A 19,816-nucleotide genomic window follows, 5' to 3' on the forward strand; every position below is an offset into this window, starting at 1 on the left:
TCATATCTATAATGAGTCCTACAATTATCTTTTCTGATTGCTCTAACAATAGCACTTTGAACTTTCATTTTTTCACGCCCAATATCTTTCTGCAGGGTGAAAATGTACTACCCCAGTATATTATATTTACATTTTCCAATATACATGTATACCCTTTTACTTAAATCTTCATTTACTTGACTATACTCTAGTTATTATGGTATACAAACAATACAATTTTAGATAAACTAAATTGTGTACAATAAACATGACTTAATAACATGAATTAAGCTGATGTAGTTATACTTTCTGAGGCATAAGCTACTGACCATGTACCATTTGTATGCTGATCAACTCAAAGGTAAATATATATAGCAAGCTTAAGCTTCAAGATAACAAGCAGTTCTTTGAAACAGCAAAGCAGCAGAAGCTACAACGTTATACATACATGTTATACATACATGTTATACGTACATGTTATACATACATGTTATACGTACATGTTATACATACATGATATATAAAACTTCTTTATGTCAGTTCAATAAGGAATTTACATCAACATGTTTCCAACACAAAATTCTATCAAAAATGTTAAAAAACAATATGCGATCTTGTAACTATTTGGCTAGACTAACATTTAATCCCAGAAAATAAAGTTACCTTTTTTAAAAATTTATATCTACAAATATACAATAAAGTCCAAATGGACTTAATTTATTCGCAAGGGTCTGGAAGACAGACTACCATTTGACATGAGGGATAGCGTAATGGTGGAAAATCCAGACAGAGTTATCTCCCTTAGTCCAGTCACAGTTGCTTTTGAAGATCTCATATTTGAATAATAAATCTGTTGTCAGACAACGCGTTTTGGATCAATTAAGTCAGACATGGAAAAGTTTACTTCCGAATTCTCGTGGATTTCATAATTATTTAAACGTGAAATAAAATCATAAAAGTTATTTGTTATCTCTTCGTTCTTAGTATTCCTATTCAGACATAAGGATCTATTGACACAAGCTTCCAACAGCAAAGGGGAGTTATCTAGAACTCTATGTTGAAACTACAAGTCTCCAATGTTCGCTGTTCTTTCTGACTACTACGGCCATTCCTTCTGACTTTTATATGTTTGAATAAAAATAAAACTTCAGTCAACTTTAGTGTACATGCACTAGATCGTTTTATACGTGTGTCTAAACACATTTTGCCAGGGCTACGGTCAAACTTTTCTAAACTGGATAGTTTGAACCTACCTCTTGAGACCTACAGCGGGTACCCAGGTAGGGTCGGGTAATAGGGGTTGGGTACCTGCGTAGTAAATTTGGACTGGTCCCAGCCCTAATATCCATCAAACATACGTTATAAGGCCAAATGTAAACTGAAGAGATCTATAAATACTGATAAGCTGTCAGAATTATGATTTGGTTGGTTTGTTGTTTAACGCTGCACTCATCAATATTCCAGCTATATGACGGCGGTCTGTAATTAATCATGTCTGGACCAGACATCCAGTGATTGACATCATTAGCATCGATCCATGCAAGTGGGATTCGATGACATGCATCAACCAAGTCAGCAGGCCTGACCACCCGATCCCGTTAGTCGCCTCTTACGACAAGCATAGTCGCCTTTTACAGCAAGCATGGGTTGCTGAAGACCTATTCTACCCGAGGTCTTTATGGGTCTGCGCCACCAGTGTGTAGAACGAGTTACCATGGTTACATGTATGTCCCTTCAATGTCCCTCCTACTGACCAATCAGATTCCTCAACATCGCTGTGCATCGAATCACACACTCTGGCGCATATACGTGACCAGACTTTTCTCATGTTTGTAAACAAAAATACTTTTTCAGAAAATAGAATAGTACGGACAAATGCAAGTATTTGGGGGCGCTTTACATATTGTTTTGCATAATTATATAAATATGCTACTACAACTGCGACAGTGAGTTGCATGACAATACATGTTTACACTAAGTGACCGTATCGCTAGCTCTCCGTAGGGCTTCGATGACAGTATGTGGAAAACAATACAGATGTAAACATAAGATAACTACACAAATGGAAATACTTGTTCAAGATTTAGGATATTTTCTCAATGAAAGTTAACCCCTCTATGACATATGTTTATCTGGACTTGTCAAAACTGAAACAGAAGAAAAACATATGCAATATCTTGAATGGACTGTGTAAGATGTGATGAATCGTCACATGGCGCTGTCCTGTGGCAGAGGCGCTATGGTGGTCGCATGGAACTCTGGGTAGGAGAGTGACGGAATCACTTATACTATGTATACATCCGATAAATTCTCTTGCTCTCTTGTCATAATCATAAGATTGACCTGAATATATGCCCAGTGTCGGCAATAATTCTATCATTTTCGGATAAACTGTGAATGGTTTATTTTCTTCATATTTGGCAATTCACAAAGCCACAGTGAATAAAATTTTCAATACTTGAACCAAATTTTCCTTTATTCAAAACAGATTTGGGCCACGTTGGTCCTACTTTTGCATAATTCAGCTAATTCACACACTGGCCTCGACATTTTAAACTCAGACGTCATGTTTTTGACACACATAACCACACATGCAACTTTCTGATTCTGCATACACAAATCATTCCCATGTTGTTTGACAGCTGCTAGCCAGCTGGTCAGCCTTCACAAAAATTAATAACATACTGCCGAAAACGTCACAGCAAGTCACAAATTTGTCAGTGTTGACATGCACTGGGTGGTGCATGTAGAAATAAATAATAGCGTGCATTTATCAATATCATTTGTTTGTTGTTTTACGCTGCACTCAGCAATATTCCACCTATATGACGGTATTCTGTATACAATCGAGTCTGGACCAGACAATCCAGTGATTGACATCATGAGCATCGATCCCGTTAGTCGCCTCGTAAGACAAGCATCGTCGTCTTTTATGGCAAGCATGGGTTGCTGAAGATCTATTCTAACCCGAATCTTCATGGATGGTTATCAGGTTGCACTCTGCATGCATTATATAGTTAAATCGAGCCCTGCTGACACTGTAATGCAACCATAGAATGAAATACCAGTGGGAATTCCAGGCTAGAGCAGGTCCCTGGATATTTATACATGTTCTACGAGGCACCTAACAGTAAGGGTGGTCAGCCTCCGTGAGTTTTGTGTCATCATCGTACCCCGACAGTGTGGGTCATTGCTTACGTTATCCCATTTACTAAGTGTCCTCATGCTTGTCAGAATAGGTCCTCAGCAACCCATGCTTGCCGTAAAAGGCAACTATGCTTGTCGTAAAAGGCGGCTAACGGGATCGGGTGGTCAGGCTCGCTGACTTGGTTGATGCATTGTCATCGATTCCAATTGCGTGGATCGATGCTCATGATATCAATCACTGGATTGTCTGGTCCAGACTCGATTATTTACAGACTGCCGTCTTATAGCTGAAATATTGCTGAGTGCAGCGTTAAACAACAAACCAACCAACCAATCATAAGAGGCAAATATGCTTGCCGTAAGAGGCGACTAACGTGATCGGGTAGTCAGGCTCACTGACTTGGTTGATGCATGTAATTGTATCCCACTTGTGTAGATCGATGCTCATGAAATCAATTACTGGATTGTCTTGCCGCGACTCAATTATTTAAAGCCTGCCGTCATATAGCTGGAATATTTCGGAGTGGGGTGTTAACCAATAAACAAACGTCTATGACAAGCATGAATTGCTGAAGACCAATTCTAAACTGAAACTTGATCTAGTAGTGGTAAATGAACAGGTGAAGTACTGTTTACCTGAATACAAATCCCTGTTAGGAAAAACACCTCAACACAAGAGGCATTGCAGCAGCAACTAACTGATCTAAACTGAATCTAATTATTACTCAAAACTAAATCATATATATATAACATTATCATGATAATTTTACTGCTGTAGCATGAATACTGCAGATTAGTGTTGGGAACAGCGAAGCAGAATATTAATTTAGTTCATATCAATTTGCTTCCATAGAGAATGATGAAATATATCTGTAATCCATAATCATGAGCTGCTTATTTATTGTGTGGTTTACAAAGGCTCGTAATCTTATTCCAATAAAAACGATGCATGCCTCCTGTATCCAATGTTTGACATAAATTATGAATAAAATGAAGATTGCTATTGGTGTGTTTACAATGTGTGATTTGTCGTACGACGAGCGTGGGTTGCTGTATCAGAATTCTGTGAGCACTGTCTCTGATGTCACTGACATATTGGTGAGGGTGCGCTGTATTACTGGTATATCGGTAAATTGAGGTTCATTCTTTCCTCGATACGCATCACAATAAAAAATTTTCATGCTAGGTATATCGGGTGATTTGAAATAGTGACTTTTATCATGTGTTTCATGTCATACACTGGCCAAATACCTTCGCTGCACCGGAGCGTGCATCCAGGGCCCCAAGATGGCTGCATGTTTATTAAATGAGTAAACATTTTGTTGCACCAGCATCCTTTATTGTTCTATTTGTGAACGTCCATCCGTACATTGATGTTTCAGTGCTTCTGAATCTAAAATTTAGAATTATACAATATATCCTGATACATATCGCAATACGGCCTTGTTTATCGCAAAATATTGTGATGCACTTTAAACCTCAAATACCCATCCCTACATATTGGCCACAAAATTTTAGTTTCACAAACATACAGGATGTTACTGTGAGGTGAGGTGATTTTGGGGTTGACCGTCACGTTCATGATTATTGCATTAATATTGCAACGATCCATGCATCCATGTGTGTGTGTTGGTGGGTGCGTTTTTGTTTGTGTGTGTGTGTGTGTGTGTGTGTGTGTCTGTCTGTTTGTCTGTGTGTGTGTGTGTGTGACAACAAGTACCACTTTTTAACGTCTTTAGCCAAATTAGGTATGACGCAACCAGAGATCAAAACCCGACCTTCAGCTCTCTGGGCAGATGCTCTTCCTCTAGACTACAGAGGCATGTATATCAGTGTTCGAAATACCTGCCTGCCCCACCGTCCGAGACGGGTTGATTTCAACTCGGGCTGAGAGATTTTCAAATCCCCCTGCCCGACAGTCGGGTTATATTTCATAGGTGAAAATATTCTAAATATTTGATAAGCATTAATTCAGATTTTAAGATGAATGATAAAATGTAACCAAAAAGAAACCCCGTTAGCTATTAGACAACATAACATATAGCGATGCGCTTATGCTACAAGCAATCAGTTTTCATATTTTTAATTAAACTATCCTATGAAACATATGATTATAGTGGGCAGGCAGGTTTTGGTCAGGGCTGGCAAGTATTTCAGCTAGCCAGTCCTGTGGTCTGGCCGATTTTTTGGGGGAGTTTCATACCCTGTGTAAATGCATCAGATTTAGCCAAACTGGGGGTGCGTGAAATAAAATCTGCTCAGCAATCTATAAGTGTATGAATGCTGCTTTATAATGCAGTCAACGAAAGTCAAGCTGTATCACATCAGCCTATTTCCACTCCACTTGGTTAAAGTTCACACACATGCTGCATGGCTCTATTGCCGCTTAGCTGAATATCCACTGAAAATTGATATCCTCATTAACTGATGTACATGCTAAGCTGTCTGCACAAATGCTGTAAAAACCCAGCGACCAAAAATAACACTGCCTAATTTGAGGCATCGGTTGATGCAAGAGAAAACAACCTACCAGAATATAGAATAATTACTGTGTTCCATCATTTATTAACCATGCTAAAAAAACAAGATCTTAAAACACATTCATGTCAATCTGAGTAAACTTATTCCTAACCATGCGGACTAAAAGCCCCAATTGTGCACGCTTGAAATACTCATATCACCTGCCAATATGACATGTCTGGTTGCGTGCAAGGCATTAGCCCTCCAGAAACGAGCACCACTGCCATTTTCAGAGTAAGTCAAAGTCGCTGCTGATGGACATGATGGAAACTCAAAAAAAATTTTTTTTTGAAATCCCAAACTATCAAAAGGCACCAGCTTACCACTATGCCTATAAATATGCCAAGTTTGGTGAAGAAATATTGTTTGGTTTTCAAGATCTGCTCTGGAAACGAGCACTACTGCCATTTTAAGTCCAAGTCAAAGAAGTTGCTATGGAAACTCGAAAAAATAAATGTAAAAAAAATGCCAAACTATCAAAAGGCACTAGTTCACCACTAGACCTATCTATGTGCCAAATTTGGTTAAGATATCTCTCATGGTTTTTGAGTTGTGCTCCAGAAATGAAACGTGGCGGACTGACGGACAGAAAGACGGAAGGATAGAGGACAGCAGCCATTCCAAAATCCCCCATCCACTTGGTGGCGGCAGATAATTACACTACCTTCCACCCCTAAGGGTAATGCATAGAATTATATCTGTTACTTGAATATGAATCTCATTTTGTGATGGATTAAAATGAAAGTGCTCTGGCACTGTAGCTCACCTGAATGATAGATTTGTTTGTTTGTTTGTTTGTTGTTTAACGCTGCAATCAGCAATATTCCTGCTATATGACAGCAGACTGTAAATAATCGAGTCTGGAAAAGACAATTCAGTGATTGACATCATGAGCATCGATCCACTCAATTGGGATATGATGACATGCATTAACCAAGTCAGCAAGACTGACCACCCGATCCCGTTAGTTACCTCTTCCCCCACACATGGGCTGCTGAAGACCTATTCTACCCCGGATCTTCACAGGTACCCTGAATAAAGGAACCATGATGACTGTTCACCTACTTGCTGTGAGTTGAAGTGGTACGAAGTGGTATTTTCAACCAAACATGTTACTGTTTCAGGGGTCGATATAACTGCTGGCCTGTTGGCCCCTTCTCCATGTGTGTTTAATTGGACACTACTCGTGAATCTTGAAATTTTGATGTGAAAATATTTAGGATGGATGGATGGTTTGTTGTTTAACTTTTTCAACACCAGTCAACCAGAAGTGTTTACTGCTCTGACACCGAGTTACCCAGGGACTCTTGTGTGATAGATGAAGCCAACATTTATCATAGAAAATATCTGCTTGTAAAATATCTTTGCTACTACATGTTATACACCATTTGAAAGGTCTGATCCTATGGTTTATAAATATGAAAGTTATGTTTATCACATTATTTAAATAATGCATTTACAACTTAACTGCGTTCGTTGTAAATAAAAAATGTAAGCTAACACGTTGATAACGTCCAGATTAAGGATCAAAGACCAAATTGACGATTTTCGCCAAATAAAAGGTTTCAATAAAATTCACTTACCTATTTCTGATTTATTTTCATTGTTTACGTAATTGGAAAATCATTTTACAAAGAATTATAAATAGTATCTGTCATCACCCATTTACCCCCTTTTTCAATGCTTCGTATGGATAACACGTTCCTCGAATGACACTTCGCTAGAAAGCTTTTTCATTCATTAACACGCTTGTAAAATCGCCTGGATTTTTTTTGTAGTTATAACATGCGATTTCATCGCATAAAACTAGTTTCTAATGAAATCTTCTTGCTGAAATCTGCTACAAGGTTTGTGATTAGTCAAATTTGAGCATGTGACCTAAGGCAGCCAATCAAATTACAGCTATGGTACTGCCTCTTATATATTATAAATTTCAGAAGTTGACGGAAAGATTTTTCTTAAATCGTGTTATTCTGAACATGTTAAGCAGGAAATCACGATATATATTAAAAAAACGGAAATTTGTGAATGTATCTTGCTAGGTAACAAGATGTGACAAAGATTTTTCATGCATATATTTTTGCTTTAAACATCGTATCCGAACCGAGATTTCAAGGCGACGAAAGCTGAGATGTCATTTGACTAACATTACAAGCTATCGCAAGAAAAGATGGAAATAATAACTTAGATGTTAGTTTGACAACTTTTAGATATATATTTGTTGGTTTTATTTATTACTTTGTATAATATATGTAAAGATTTGCTTGAAATGTCTTTATTTTGCTCTTTGACATGTTTGATGTGGATTGTTGTCAAAGTGTGTGTCAAAGAATTTTATTTTCAATAACATTGCGGGAAATAGTGAATAATTTTTTGATTTATCCATAAAAAATGATAAATTGAAATGCATATTTCAGACATTGTGAAATGTGACAGATTTAATAAAAGAATGATATGACAGGTAGGTTCATAAAAATATATACTATTTTGTCGGGCTGTTACGATTCACTTGCGTATTCGGTGAATCAAACCGTATCCATTCAGGAATTGAATTCGTTATTCGTGGCAAATAGAATATTTATGAATATGCAATCACGTGCATTTACATACCCTGTACCTAAAAATATCCATGAGAACATATTATATGCATAGATGTTTTAAAAAGTCAACATTCTCATAAATATTTAATTTGACAGTATTGTGGTCACTGGTCATTGCCGCATTTGAGCAGATACTAGTACCTGGATAAGTGCAGTATATAAATGTATAATATATTAATGATTAACAAACCATGTCAAATAATTTATGTTGTTGTTGTTTCACTGAATATAACAAATAATACATCAACTGCTGACTTGTTTTTGTATTTGTGAATTAATATCCGTATTCTTTACCCTACATTCGTGATACGGATCGTATTTGCCTCATAGCGTAGTCGTTGCAACCCTACTATTGTGACGTGACTACGGCTTGGCTGGTAAACTGACCTACGGTGTCTGGGGACTCGATGCTGGCCAGATACACTGGCCTACATTGTGGAAAGAGTTAACGCCGCAATCAGCAATATTCCAGCAGTAATTAATCAAGTCTGGACCAGACAATCCAGTGATTGATATCATGAGCACCTATCCACACATTTGGGATCGATGACATGCATCAAGCAAGTCAGCAAGTCTGACCACCCGATCCCGTTAGTCGCCTTTTACGACAAGCAGTCAGAAAATATTTAGGGTGAATCAGGTCTTGTGAATGGTTAACTCAAGAAAGATATATGTCGATCATCTCAGTAGATTGACCACCGGCTGCCATTTTGTAATTTTGTGTACAACAAAATCTTTATTTGCTCATAAAGCACCACAAAATGGGGCAAATGGAAGCCAAGATTTAATTTCAAAGTGCAGGAAAGGCATTTTAGAGCTCCGATAGGTGGCTACACAAACTCAGGTTCAGCCACTTTGCGACCTCCACCATTTAGTTGTCGGCCAGCCAGTCTGGAGAAGGGGCAGTAAGTACTGCTGGCTACATACAAACCTGTGGTTAAATCTACCACTGCCGTTTGGCTATTGTCAATTTGTGATCAGATTTCATCAACCAGAATTATATCAACTGATGATCAACATGATAAGGATTCACAACTGAGGAAACCAAATTAACCAGTCCAGTGAGAAAAACAAAAAACTGTTGAACACATCAATGAAGGCTTCAAATATGCATGTCTATAAATTGCTAAAATTTCACCTCTTTTATGACTGTAAATTACACCAGCTACTCTTAACATGCTTAAACATGTTAAACAGTTAATTACTTACAGCTGGTCACGTATGAATGCCATGAATGATAACTTAACCATGTTGAAAGTTCACGTTTACAACATGACGTACATTTTAAGTCTAGCATACACTAGCGTATCAAGGATTAAGTCAATGTAAACTAGAGCTCAGTATCTGTCTGGACAAAGCATGATTGGTTCTGCAAGATTTTTCATGCATATATTTTTGCATTAAACATTGTGTCCCAGCCGAGAATTCAAGGCGACGAAAGCCGAGATGTCATTTGATTTACATTACACGCGATCGCACGAAACGATGGAAATAATAACTTAGATGTAAGTTTGATTACTTTTAGATATATTTTTGTTGATTTTATTTATCATTTTGTATAATATATTTAAAGATTTGTTTAAAACGTCTTTATTTTGCTCTTTGATGTGGACCCGTTGTCGAAATGTGTTTTTGAGAATTTTATTTTCAATAACATCGCGGGAAATAGTGAATAATTTTTTAATTTATCGATTAAAAATGATAAATTGAAATGGAATACGTATTTCAGACATTGTGAAATGTGACAGATTTAATAAATGAATGATATTACAGGTAGATCTAGGTCCATAAAAATATACACTATTTTGATGTGACGTGAGATAAACACATATTGATGATTTGAGATTTTCCGAGCGCGCGCCTCGGCCTCGGTTAAACGGCTCATCGTCTATAACGCCCACCAATTATTTGGACCACTGTAGCTCACTCAGTTCATGCTGCATCGCTCAAAGTGCAAAGTGCTGAACTGGAAACAAAGTCAAAATACCAAACACAGCAATACATGTGAAGTGTGACTTGGGCTTAACGCCGCTTTGAACAGTATTCCAGCACGTCAGCTAAATGTGGGAGGAAAGCCCGAAACTCTGGTGCTCACAAACCTAGACACATAACTGGGGCTACCAGGATTCGAACCCCCATTCATAAGTTTCTAGCGCCAAGGGATGCAAGTCTCCACAGCCATTTGAACTGCTTAGATAATTGGCCATCTGTGGCCCCTGTATGTAGTAGTACGACTACATGTTCAATTATAAACTTTTTCTGATAAAAATATTATTTATACTTATCCTGACTCATACTAACATTACTGCAGAGTTCCCAATGAACAGAAATCATCTCACCCAAACGCATGCCTCTCACGAGCATGTGCTTCGGAAACACGTGATCATTGGGAACACTATGTTTTGGGAACAAGAAAAGATAAACAAGTTAGTATGTGTCAAAATAAGGCAAAATCATTATTTTTATTTTAAAAAATGGAAAATGGCCAACATACATTTGCAACCCCAAAATATATTTAATTACTTAAAAGAAGTTAAAGAACATACAAATGGCAGATAAACTATAGTAATATGAAAGAATCAGGTGTTCTTTAACTTCTTTGAGTAGTTTATTTTAGAGTGAGCCCTGTGATAATGTTGATCCATATTTCAGTTACATCAGAGTGTCAGCTATTTGTGTGCGGAAAGCTCGAAGTGATGCAGGTCTTAGACGTTTACCACTTTTGTGAAACCCACAAGCACGGGTATGGTGATGAGTAATCTAGAAACATCACCAGGGCAATTGTGGGATTTGCACCAAGGCCACGGAACACAGCATACAGACCAGCTTACAGCTGTTGCGAGCTAAAGCTACAGTTGGGTGACAGTAGAACAAGCAATGGCAGAATGAAGTGCTTTACCACAAAGGGTTAGTAAGAAAAAACATGTTAGTAAAACCAGTGAGTATACCTTGAGTCTTCATATCTAGAAACATCAAACATTAAATACGGTAAGCTCAACAGGAAGAGGTATGGTTTATAATAATATGTTAATTTGATAAATTTGTACACTGTTATAGCTGTTAGTTTGTTGTTGATCACATTCAGCAATATTTCAGCTTTATCATAGGCCTGCAAATAATCAAGTCTGGATAATCCAGTGATATAAGGGTAATGCTATTTTTCAGGGCATATCATTTGCAGAAGCCCGGGGTCTTCTATTAACTGTCCGACAAAGGACACCTTCACTTTCATGCTGATGTCTTAAATACAAACACTGCCTGCCAATTAGCCAAATCTATTTCTCTATCTTCGGAATCTTTCCAGAAGACCCTTCAGGGTTAGAAATAATTTCTTGTTATCACAAACCTGAAAAAATGACCTGCTACACAGTTGCCATCAAGTGTTAGTCAATGTCACTAGTCCTGCCTGAAGTTTACTAGTCTTGGACTAGCATCTTTGTTAAGTTTGGAAACCTGTCCTCTGAAACAAGGATGAAGTCACTCACCTTTCCCAAAGTAGATGAATCCGATGACAATGATGATGGCAAGTGCCACCAATTTGCAGGTGGTAATGACGACCTGCACCCGGGTCGCCCATTTGACATTGCGGATGTTGATGCCGATCAGCAGACCTGGAGAACAGAGAATACATAAGAAAATCAATTATCATCTTCAAATAAAATTTGTTTGTTTATTGTTTAATCTCGCACTCAGCATTATTCCACATATATGATGGCAGTCTGTCAATAATCGAGTCTGGACCAGACAATCCAGTCATTGACATCAAGAGCTGATCCACGCAATTGGGAAACGATGACATGCATCAACCAAGTCAACAAGCCTGACACCCGATCCAGTTAGTCGCCTCTTATGACAAGCATTGTCGCCTTTTACAGCAAGCATAGTTTGCTGACGACCTATTCTAACCTGAATCTTCACGGGTCTCAAATTGAAAAAAGACATCACATACTTTATCCTTTAAGTAATCATGGTACTGTCTGCTTGTATCCAGGATTCTTAAAAACAGGGGAACAAATTACAAATAATCCCTCTTTTGTCACAATAAATTCATCAGTTTTGGTCTATGAACAAAATTTAATAATATATGCATATAACTGAATAAAGTTCAATGATGAAGTACTGCACTGCAAAGACGTAAACCCATAACATGGCTGACGGGTCTCTGACTGTAATACTCAGTATTCACTTCACTCTCTACTAATTTAAAACTTCTGATGGTTCAGCATTTAAAAAGGGATATTTAGTATCGACACCTGCGTTTCTGTCAGAAAAAATTGCAAAAACATGTCATTTGTAGGAATTTACAAGCAATCTTGTTGACATCGCGACATGTCCGTTGATAAATAACATGGGCAGGAAAAATGCACACATTATAATCTCTCCTATTACCATGATTACAAATCTCCTATTATCTCTTTATTACAAATTTGATAATACTGGATGGTAACATTTTCCAAATATTCAAAAAGTTATGATGATAAAATCATATTGTATTTTGAATAACATCCTCTGATGCCACGGTTTGAGTCGCCTCACCAAATAATGACACATATACATAACCCATGTCCATGGGCAAAGTTGGGGTCTGAATGTTATTTTCTAAATGGGAGTTGGGATGCTGGAAGGTGTTTGGATGCTGATGTCATTTTAATTACCGATCCACGCCTAACATTCCACTTTCCTAAGGACACATTTACATCCTGACTCTTCATCTTGTTTCTTATTTATCAGAATATGGTCGAGGCCCGTGAAGATCCGGGGTAGAATAGGTCCTCAGCAACCCATGTTTGCTGTAAAAGGCGACCATGCATGTCGTAAGAGGGGACTAACGGGATCGGGTGCTCAGATACGCTGATTTGGTTTATGCATGTCATCGATCCCAATTGCGTCGATCGATGCTCATGGCATCAATCACTGGATTGTCTGGTACAGACTCGATTTTTTACAGACCGCCGTCATATAGGTGGAACATTGCTGAGTGCAGCATTAAACAGCAAACAAACTGAATATGGTCCCAAGCATATCTAGCAGCAATACCTCACAACCCTCCTAGTGCTCCTGCTTCTGATACATGACAATGTTCATGAATGTATCTGAGCATTTCGGGTGCAACATCTTGCTCCCTGGTCCTATCATTCAGCTGGTTGTGCACTGACAATATCAATGTGTGGACGCAGGTTTGGTATTTAACACTGGTAAATGTGTTTACATTGACATGCATCAACCAAGTCAGCAAGCCTAGCCACGCTGACCACTGCATCAGTGTTTGAAATAAGCACCCGGCCCATATGCCCCTGGCAGGTATATCTCGTGTATATTTAAAATTTGTATTGATCCTTATGGCCTGCAGTAAATTTACATGTCGATTTATTAATCATGTTAATAAGCTGCAGTTCTTTAAACGAGGGCCTGACGAGTTTGGTCAGGGCCTGTAGCTTCCAATGGCAGCCTGGCAATTTATTTTATTTTCACAGTACTTGATCCATTAAACTGCCTGTTTCGACCAGCACAGGTGGCTGGGGACCTGCTCTTGAGAACAGGAATCCCCATGCATGAAGAGAAATGGTGGACAACATGCCAGACATGACTGTTTCAAGGGCCGGAGGACATTCAACACGTGTGCAACGTGTATAATAAACTGTCATACTCGTCGTTTTAAGGATTGACTGTTTATTTTTTTCGGTTCATTGAGGTATGAATCGAAAAACCGATGCGCAAACTTTTGTAAGAATCCCCTACGCAGATTCATACAGTTTGCACATCGGTTTTTCCATTCATACCTCAATGAACCGAAAAAAATACACAGTCAATGCTTATCATTAAATCCGACAACGTAAAAGATGTTTTATCTACAATAGTTTAATCACAAACAGTTGTTTATATCAGAAGCCAAAAATGACGAGACTGATAAACATTCCAGGTGTAGGAATACATACAGTGGTGTGACATGAATCAGGTGATCGTTTAATTTAGGCACATAACTTGACATGCCTACACAGTCAGTAGCCAATCAACGGAGAGTAGGATTAAAACAATGTTCATTGGACCTGTCAATTAAGGCAAGAGGCGAAAAGAACAGTCAGACTGTAACGAACCGGAAGAAATATGTCCGGGGGAAGGCGGCTGTTTCAAATAACATGGTCAGGTACTGCCAGATTCAAACATTACTTCCCAGATTACGGCAAAACACAGTTGGAGAAATGCTAGTTTGAAATGAAACCCGAAGACATGAAAGTTGAAGCGAGGCGAGCGGGGAAAAAACAGGCGAGCAAGCCTGCACTAAGTTTGCTGTTTCACTCATTCTCGGCTTTTGTTTTCAAAGGGTAGTTTGAACAATGAATATGCATGAAAGTCGCTAAATGACCTGTGCATGACGATACACATGAGCAGAAAGGGAATTCCCTCGACTGTAATATTGGGACTCCCCGACATTCCTTAGTAATAAAAGAAGTGCGCCTCGGTGGGTGTGGCTTAATTTTTTACATTCATTGGGAAATGAATGCAATAACACGTGACCAATTCAGCTAATCAGAATGCAGGAATTTCAGTGAACACAACGAAAATTTAATTATATGAATATAGATGAAGATCAAAGTTTTATAATAACCAAACATCGTATTCGACGTAATAATCGCCCTGCTCTAATAAGCGCCCACGGTGATATTTGCTAATATATTGGCTAGTGAACAATCCCAATTAGCACCCCTTCCGATTGATCAATGTACACAAGACTTATTTACTCGTGTATAATACGCTCTCGTGTGTTATATTGACCCTTAATTATGGGCAATTAAATTCTGGATAAATATATCTGTCGTGTATAATACACACAGACTTTCATTTTGTATAATTTCAGGCTGTCAACATAAACCACGAAATTTACAATCTTTCAACTCTGTTTTTTTTTCTTCAAAATTTTATTCTAATAAGAGCCCCCTATTTCAAATTTTGAGAGCGCCCTAGGCGCTTATTACATCAAATACGGTATGTCACATACAATACAAGTTCAAGCGTAAGAAAATCCTTGCTTCCATATTCATGCTGCATTATACATGAAATCATATGGTTAAATTCACTGAATGATATCAATGGTAGCATGAGTAATATTTATAAATAAATAGCAAATGGTATTATCATGATTATCATGAATATAGACATGATAGGAATAAATAATCATATTTACTGCTGTAGTGCTATAGTCATGATAGTGCATGTACCAGTTAACTTGCTTGGCATCCATCAAATGTTCTCAGGACTTGTTTGCATTCACCAATGTCCAGCTATGCATGTGCAGTTCTGTTTGTTTGTTTGTTGTTTAGCGCCTCACTCAATAATCGACTCTGGGCCAGACAATCCAGTGATTGACATCATGAGCATCAATCCATGCAATTGGGATATGATAACATGCATCAACCAAGTCAGCGAAACTGACCACCCAGTCCCGTTAGTCACCTCTTATGACAAGCACAAACTTTTACAGCAAGCATGGGTTAAACAAACAGATGATGAATGCCCTAATTAAACAGAGAATATTGCTCAAATTCACACATGGCACCCCGCTCTAATTAGCACCCACGGCGATATTTGCTAATATACTGGCTAGTGAACAATCGTAATTGGCACCCCTTCCGATTGATCAATGTACACAAGACTTATTTATTCGTGCATAATACGTTTGTTATATGCACCCTTAATTATGGGGGGGCACGGGTGGCCCAGTCGTCTAAGGCGCCGTGATTCCCTGTGCAGAGTTGCGTCCCTTGGGCACGCCAGAAACCTATGATTGTGGGTTCGAATCCCTGTTCGCCCAAATTATGTTTCTAGGTTTGTCAGCACCATACCCGTGCTCGTGGGTTTCACCGAAGTCGTGAACGTCTGAGACCTGCAACACTTCGGGCTTTCCTCCCACATTAAGCTGACACGCCGCGATATAACTGGAATACTGTTAAAAGCGGCGTTAAACCCAACTCACTCACTCACTTAATTAAGGCAATTAAATTCTGGAAAATTATATCTGTCGTATATAAACATTTCAGGCTGTCCGCATAATCCACAAAATTTACAATCTTTCAACTCTGTTGTTTTCCACCAAAATAATATTCTAATCAGAGCCCCCTCATAATTTTGAGAGCGCCCTGGGGTTATTATGTCGAATATGGTAATTTCAATTTCTTGACCTTGACTGGCAACAGCAGACAGTGGAGCAGAAGTAATATTCTATCTTTAATAAATTGTGACCTAAACATTTTGAGACGACCATTTCCATTTATCTGAACGAGAGACAGAGAGCCACCCCCAGCACTTGGCATTGTCGGAAATAACCGGGTAAGTAGATCACATGTGATTAGATAAGTCTGCTGCAATGTAGGCACGTAAGGCGTTATCTCTGCCGACGATGTACAAGGCTGTAAAGGTCAGCAACAACAACACTATCAGTTCTCCTGACTTATCCGGTAACACCACAAACTGGCACATGACCATCACTCCCCATGCTGATCTTGCAGTTTGGCGAAAGTGAGCGAGTGTGGTTTTACGCCATTTTCAGCAAAATTCCAGCAATATTATTTGGGGGGGGGGGGGGGTTACACCAGAATTGGTTTTCTTCACAGATCATACTAATGCAGGGATCAAACCCGGATCATTGATGTGACCAGCAAGTCTTTAACCACCCCACCCCACTGTGGTTTGGAGATTAATCAATGACACAAATACCCTCTAATAAGTGTTGGAATAAATACTAGCCTATTCAAGGCCGTAGTTTACCTTTTTTTGACAGGGCAGGCAAATATTTGTACAAGTTATCACTTGACCCCAACTTGATTCAAATAAAACTGTTTTCTATAAAAAATCTAGGGAGGCAACTGCCCCCCCCCCCCAGCTGGTTACGGCACTGCTATTATATTATCCTGTGGTTAGTACTACATTGTATTTTGTAAAGACCATTGATGATATTCAAGGATGCTAGCTGGATGTGGACCGCTTCAGTGGTTCTAGCACCTGTTGTGAGAGGGGAAGGTCAGGGGTTCGATCCCGACTGCATCATACCCAAAGACATTAAAAGATGGTACTTGGCGTTACCCTACCTGGCGCTCACCACTTTGGGGCAAAACAAGGACTGGTCGGCATAGAGTCAGTTTACAATGTGTGAGCGGGGGTTAAACTATGGTATCTCGGTGGACAAGGACTATAGTTTGTAGACAGACGCAAGCAGGCACACATGTGTAAGGACATCGATATATAACCTTGAAAGCGTCATTAAACAAACCCCATTTCTCTTCAGCCAGTTGAGTGTTTACTTTGTTGCTCATCATGGCACTCAGCATTACACAACCATGTGATAGTGGCTAATAAATAATACAGTATGGACTTAGTTAGACTTGCACAAGTCTCTAAGGCAATAATTATTAGTTTTAATCTTAATTTCTAGATAACGTAAATAATAAGAACAGGTTGCCCTACACGAGACTGGAGTCCACATATCTAGACTTGCCTATTAGGAGGATAGAATTACTACATATCCATGGACTTTTCTTTCAGTACAGCCTTGAGCAAGGCTAGGATCTGTAGATCTGAATCATCAATGGGGAAGATAACCCTTACCCACACCTAACTGTACCATGCTGACATTATTTAACCCTGACTTTCGAGAATTCTTAAACTTCAGCTATTTAGACTTCGAGTGGTAAAATAATCAAGCCTTTTGTTTGTATCATTCATTGAGAACTACATTGTAATTACTTATAATGGGTATTGCAGAGCAACAGATAAGCAGCATATTTGCGTAAAATACCTCCCAAAAATATTTCAAACCCAATTACTTTCAATTAACTTGCGTACAGAAACGCATGCATTAAACGAAAAACTCAAATGTATAAAAACAGCATGCGTAAATACCCAATGAAGTTTTTCCAGCATGCGTACACAGGATCGAGCTAATTTCCGAAACACAATCAATTAGGCCTACGAGCTAATTTTCGCTTTGAGTCAAGCCTATATATTTAGAAAGTTATATACATCTAAAGCATTATTTCATTTTTTTAAATCTTAAAAGTTTACTAATTTTTGGAAAACCCAATAGAGTGATGAATAGATGAGTGAAAAAATATTGGTTACCCAATGGAAAATGTAATAACCCTAGAGTAAAATCTCAATTGCTCAAAAAGTTATCTGGAGCTCTGGTCTGAATTTTGTATTAATGCAATTTATTGCGAAAATGATTCATGTATTGCGATATGTACCAATACCTTGGTTGATGCATGAATCATGAATCATGAATCCCAATCATGTGGATCAAGGCTCATGATTTTAATCACTGGATTGTCTGGTCCATATTCAATTATTTAGAGACAACCATCATTTAAGTGGCATATTGCTGAGTGCAGCATTTAACAAGAAACATTAAAACAAAGCTTTCTGTCCTGGCCACATGCGACCTGATTCAACTGGCTGTTACATGTGTGACTGATCACTGATGTGGGAGACTTGATCATTTTCATGTTCCAGAGCTCGAGATAAGCTGCATATTTGCATAAAATAGGCATTAAATAAACTGAAATATGCAGACAAATCAAGCCCTGGCGTATAAAATATGCAACAAAAACTATATATACACTATTGAATTAGAATTTATGCGTATGTTACAGCTATGTATTAGATAAAATGGTTGTATATTACTGTTAGACCAAATGATTGTGTATCAGCCGATCGCGAAATTCACTCCCTGACATTTACATTTGGAAAAGCTTGAGCGACAAACATACTGATAGATGGCCATTGAAAAGCACATCCTGACTAGTCGATGTACTTGTTGTTTCTTAAACAGTCGCTGATTGGCGATAAAAAGAAGAAGGAATTTTTTACAATGCTAGGTTTTGCCAACAAAAATGGCTTCCTGGAGAGGGAGCCACAAGCAGATGCAGCAGGTATACTACTATTCAGTGATTTACAACGTTTGTTACTAAACACGTTTTCCAGTTAAAATACCCAAATGTCAGAAACAGGAGAGTAAAAACAATTTGAATACCCTCTAAAAATTGTGGATACTGATCAAATTGAAACCCTGGGTAAAACACCCAAATAGCCAAAAGCTTATCCATAGCTCTGTTACACCTTTTGTTTCCATCATCTGGTATTCATCATGATCAATGATACAATTCTAGTTCATGAAGTCAGTATGCATGATACGATGAACGGATCGATACATTTTGATATATGCCATAATCAGGAAATATACCATGAATACTCAGAATGAGACCTTCCTCTAATACCCCATACACATGCACAACATTTACCAGTGTTTACTACGTGAAGGTAATTTTACACATGTGTAACTGTACATACGTGCTTATATTTAAATTTGCTATGCGTTCACATGAAAAGCATCTTAGGTGTGTAAAAAAAAAGTATGTAAATTGTGTAAGGCACACATATTCGTCAGTCTGTTCACGACTTTCAACACAAAACAGGTTGTATTTCAATCAAAGTTGAATGAGAAGAGAGATATTAGCAAATAGGAACTGTACTCAAGATGAGCTGATTCGGTGCGTGTGTACTAACTGAAGTGGAGCAGC

At 38.3% G+C, this 19,816-nt stretch overlaps 1 protein-coding gene across 2 annotated transcripts in view; it reads right to left on the bottom strand.

The window, feature by feature from the left end:
- LOC139450521 (large neutral amino acids transporter small subunit 1-like) overlaps window positions 1-19,816 on the bottom strand; it is a 49,840-nt gene that overhangs the window by 18,349 nt on the left and 11,675 nt on the right. Inside the window, exons 2-3 of one of the 2 annotated variants that reach the window (XM_071232251.1) lie at window positions 11,732-11,857; window positions 11,195-11,209 (exon numbers count right to left, since the gene is read on the bottom strand). In XM_071232251.1, the coding sequence (XP_071088352.1) occupies window positions 11,195-11,209; window positions 11,732-11,857 (141 nt within the window). The remainder of the gene's footprint in view (window positions 1-11,194; window positions 11,210-11,731; window positions 11,858-19,816) is intronic. The other variant, XM_071232252.1, reaches the window with a different exon arrangement.

The sequence above is a fragment of the Haliotis cracherodii genome, unplaced genomic scaffold (assembly GCF_022045235.1).
Source record: "Haliotis cracherodii isolate W230 unplaced genomic scaffold, xgHalCrac1.p SCAF_8, whole genome shotgun sequence".
NCBI lineage: Eukaryota > Metazoa > Mollusca > Gastropoda > Lepetellida > Haliotidae > Haliotis > Haliotis cracherodii.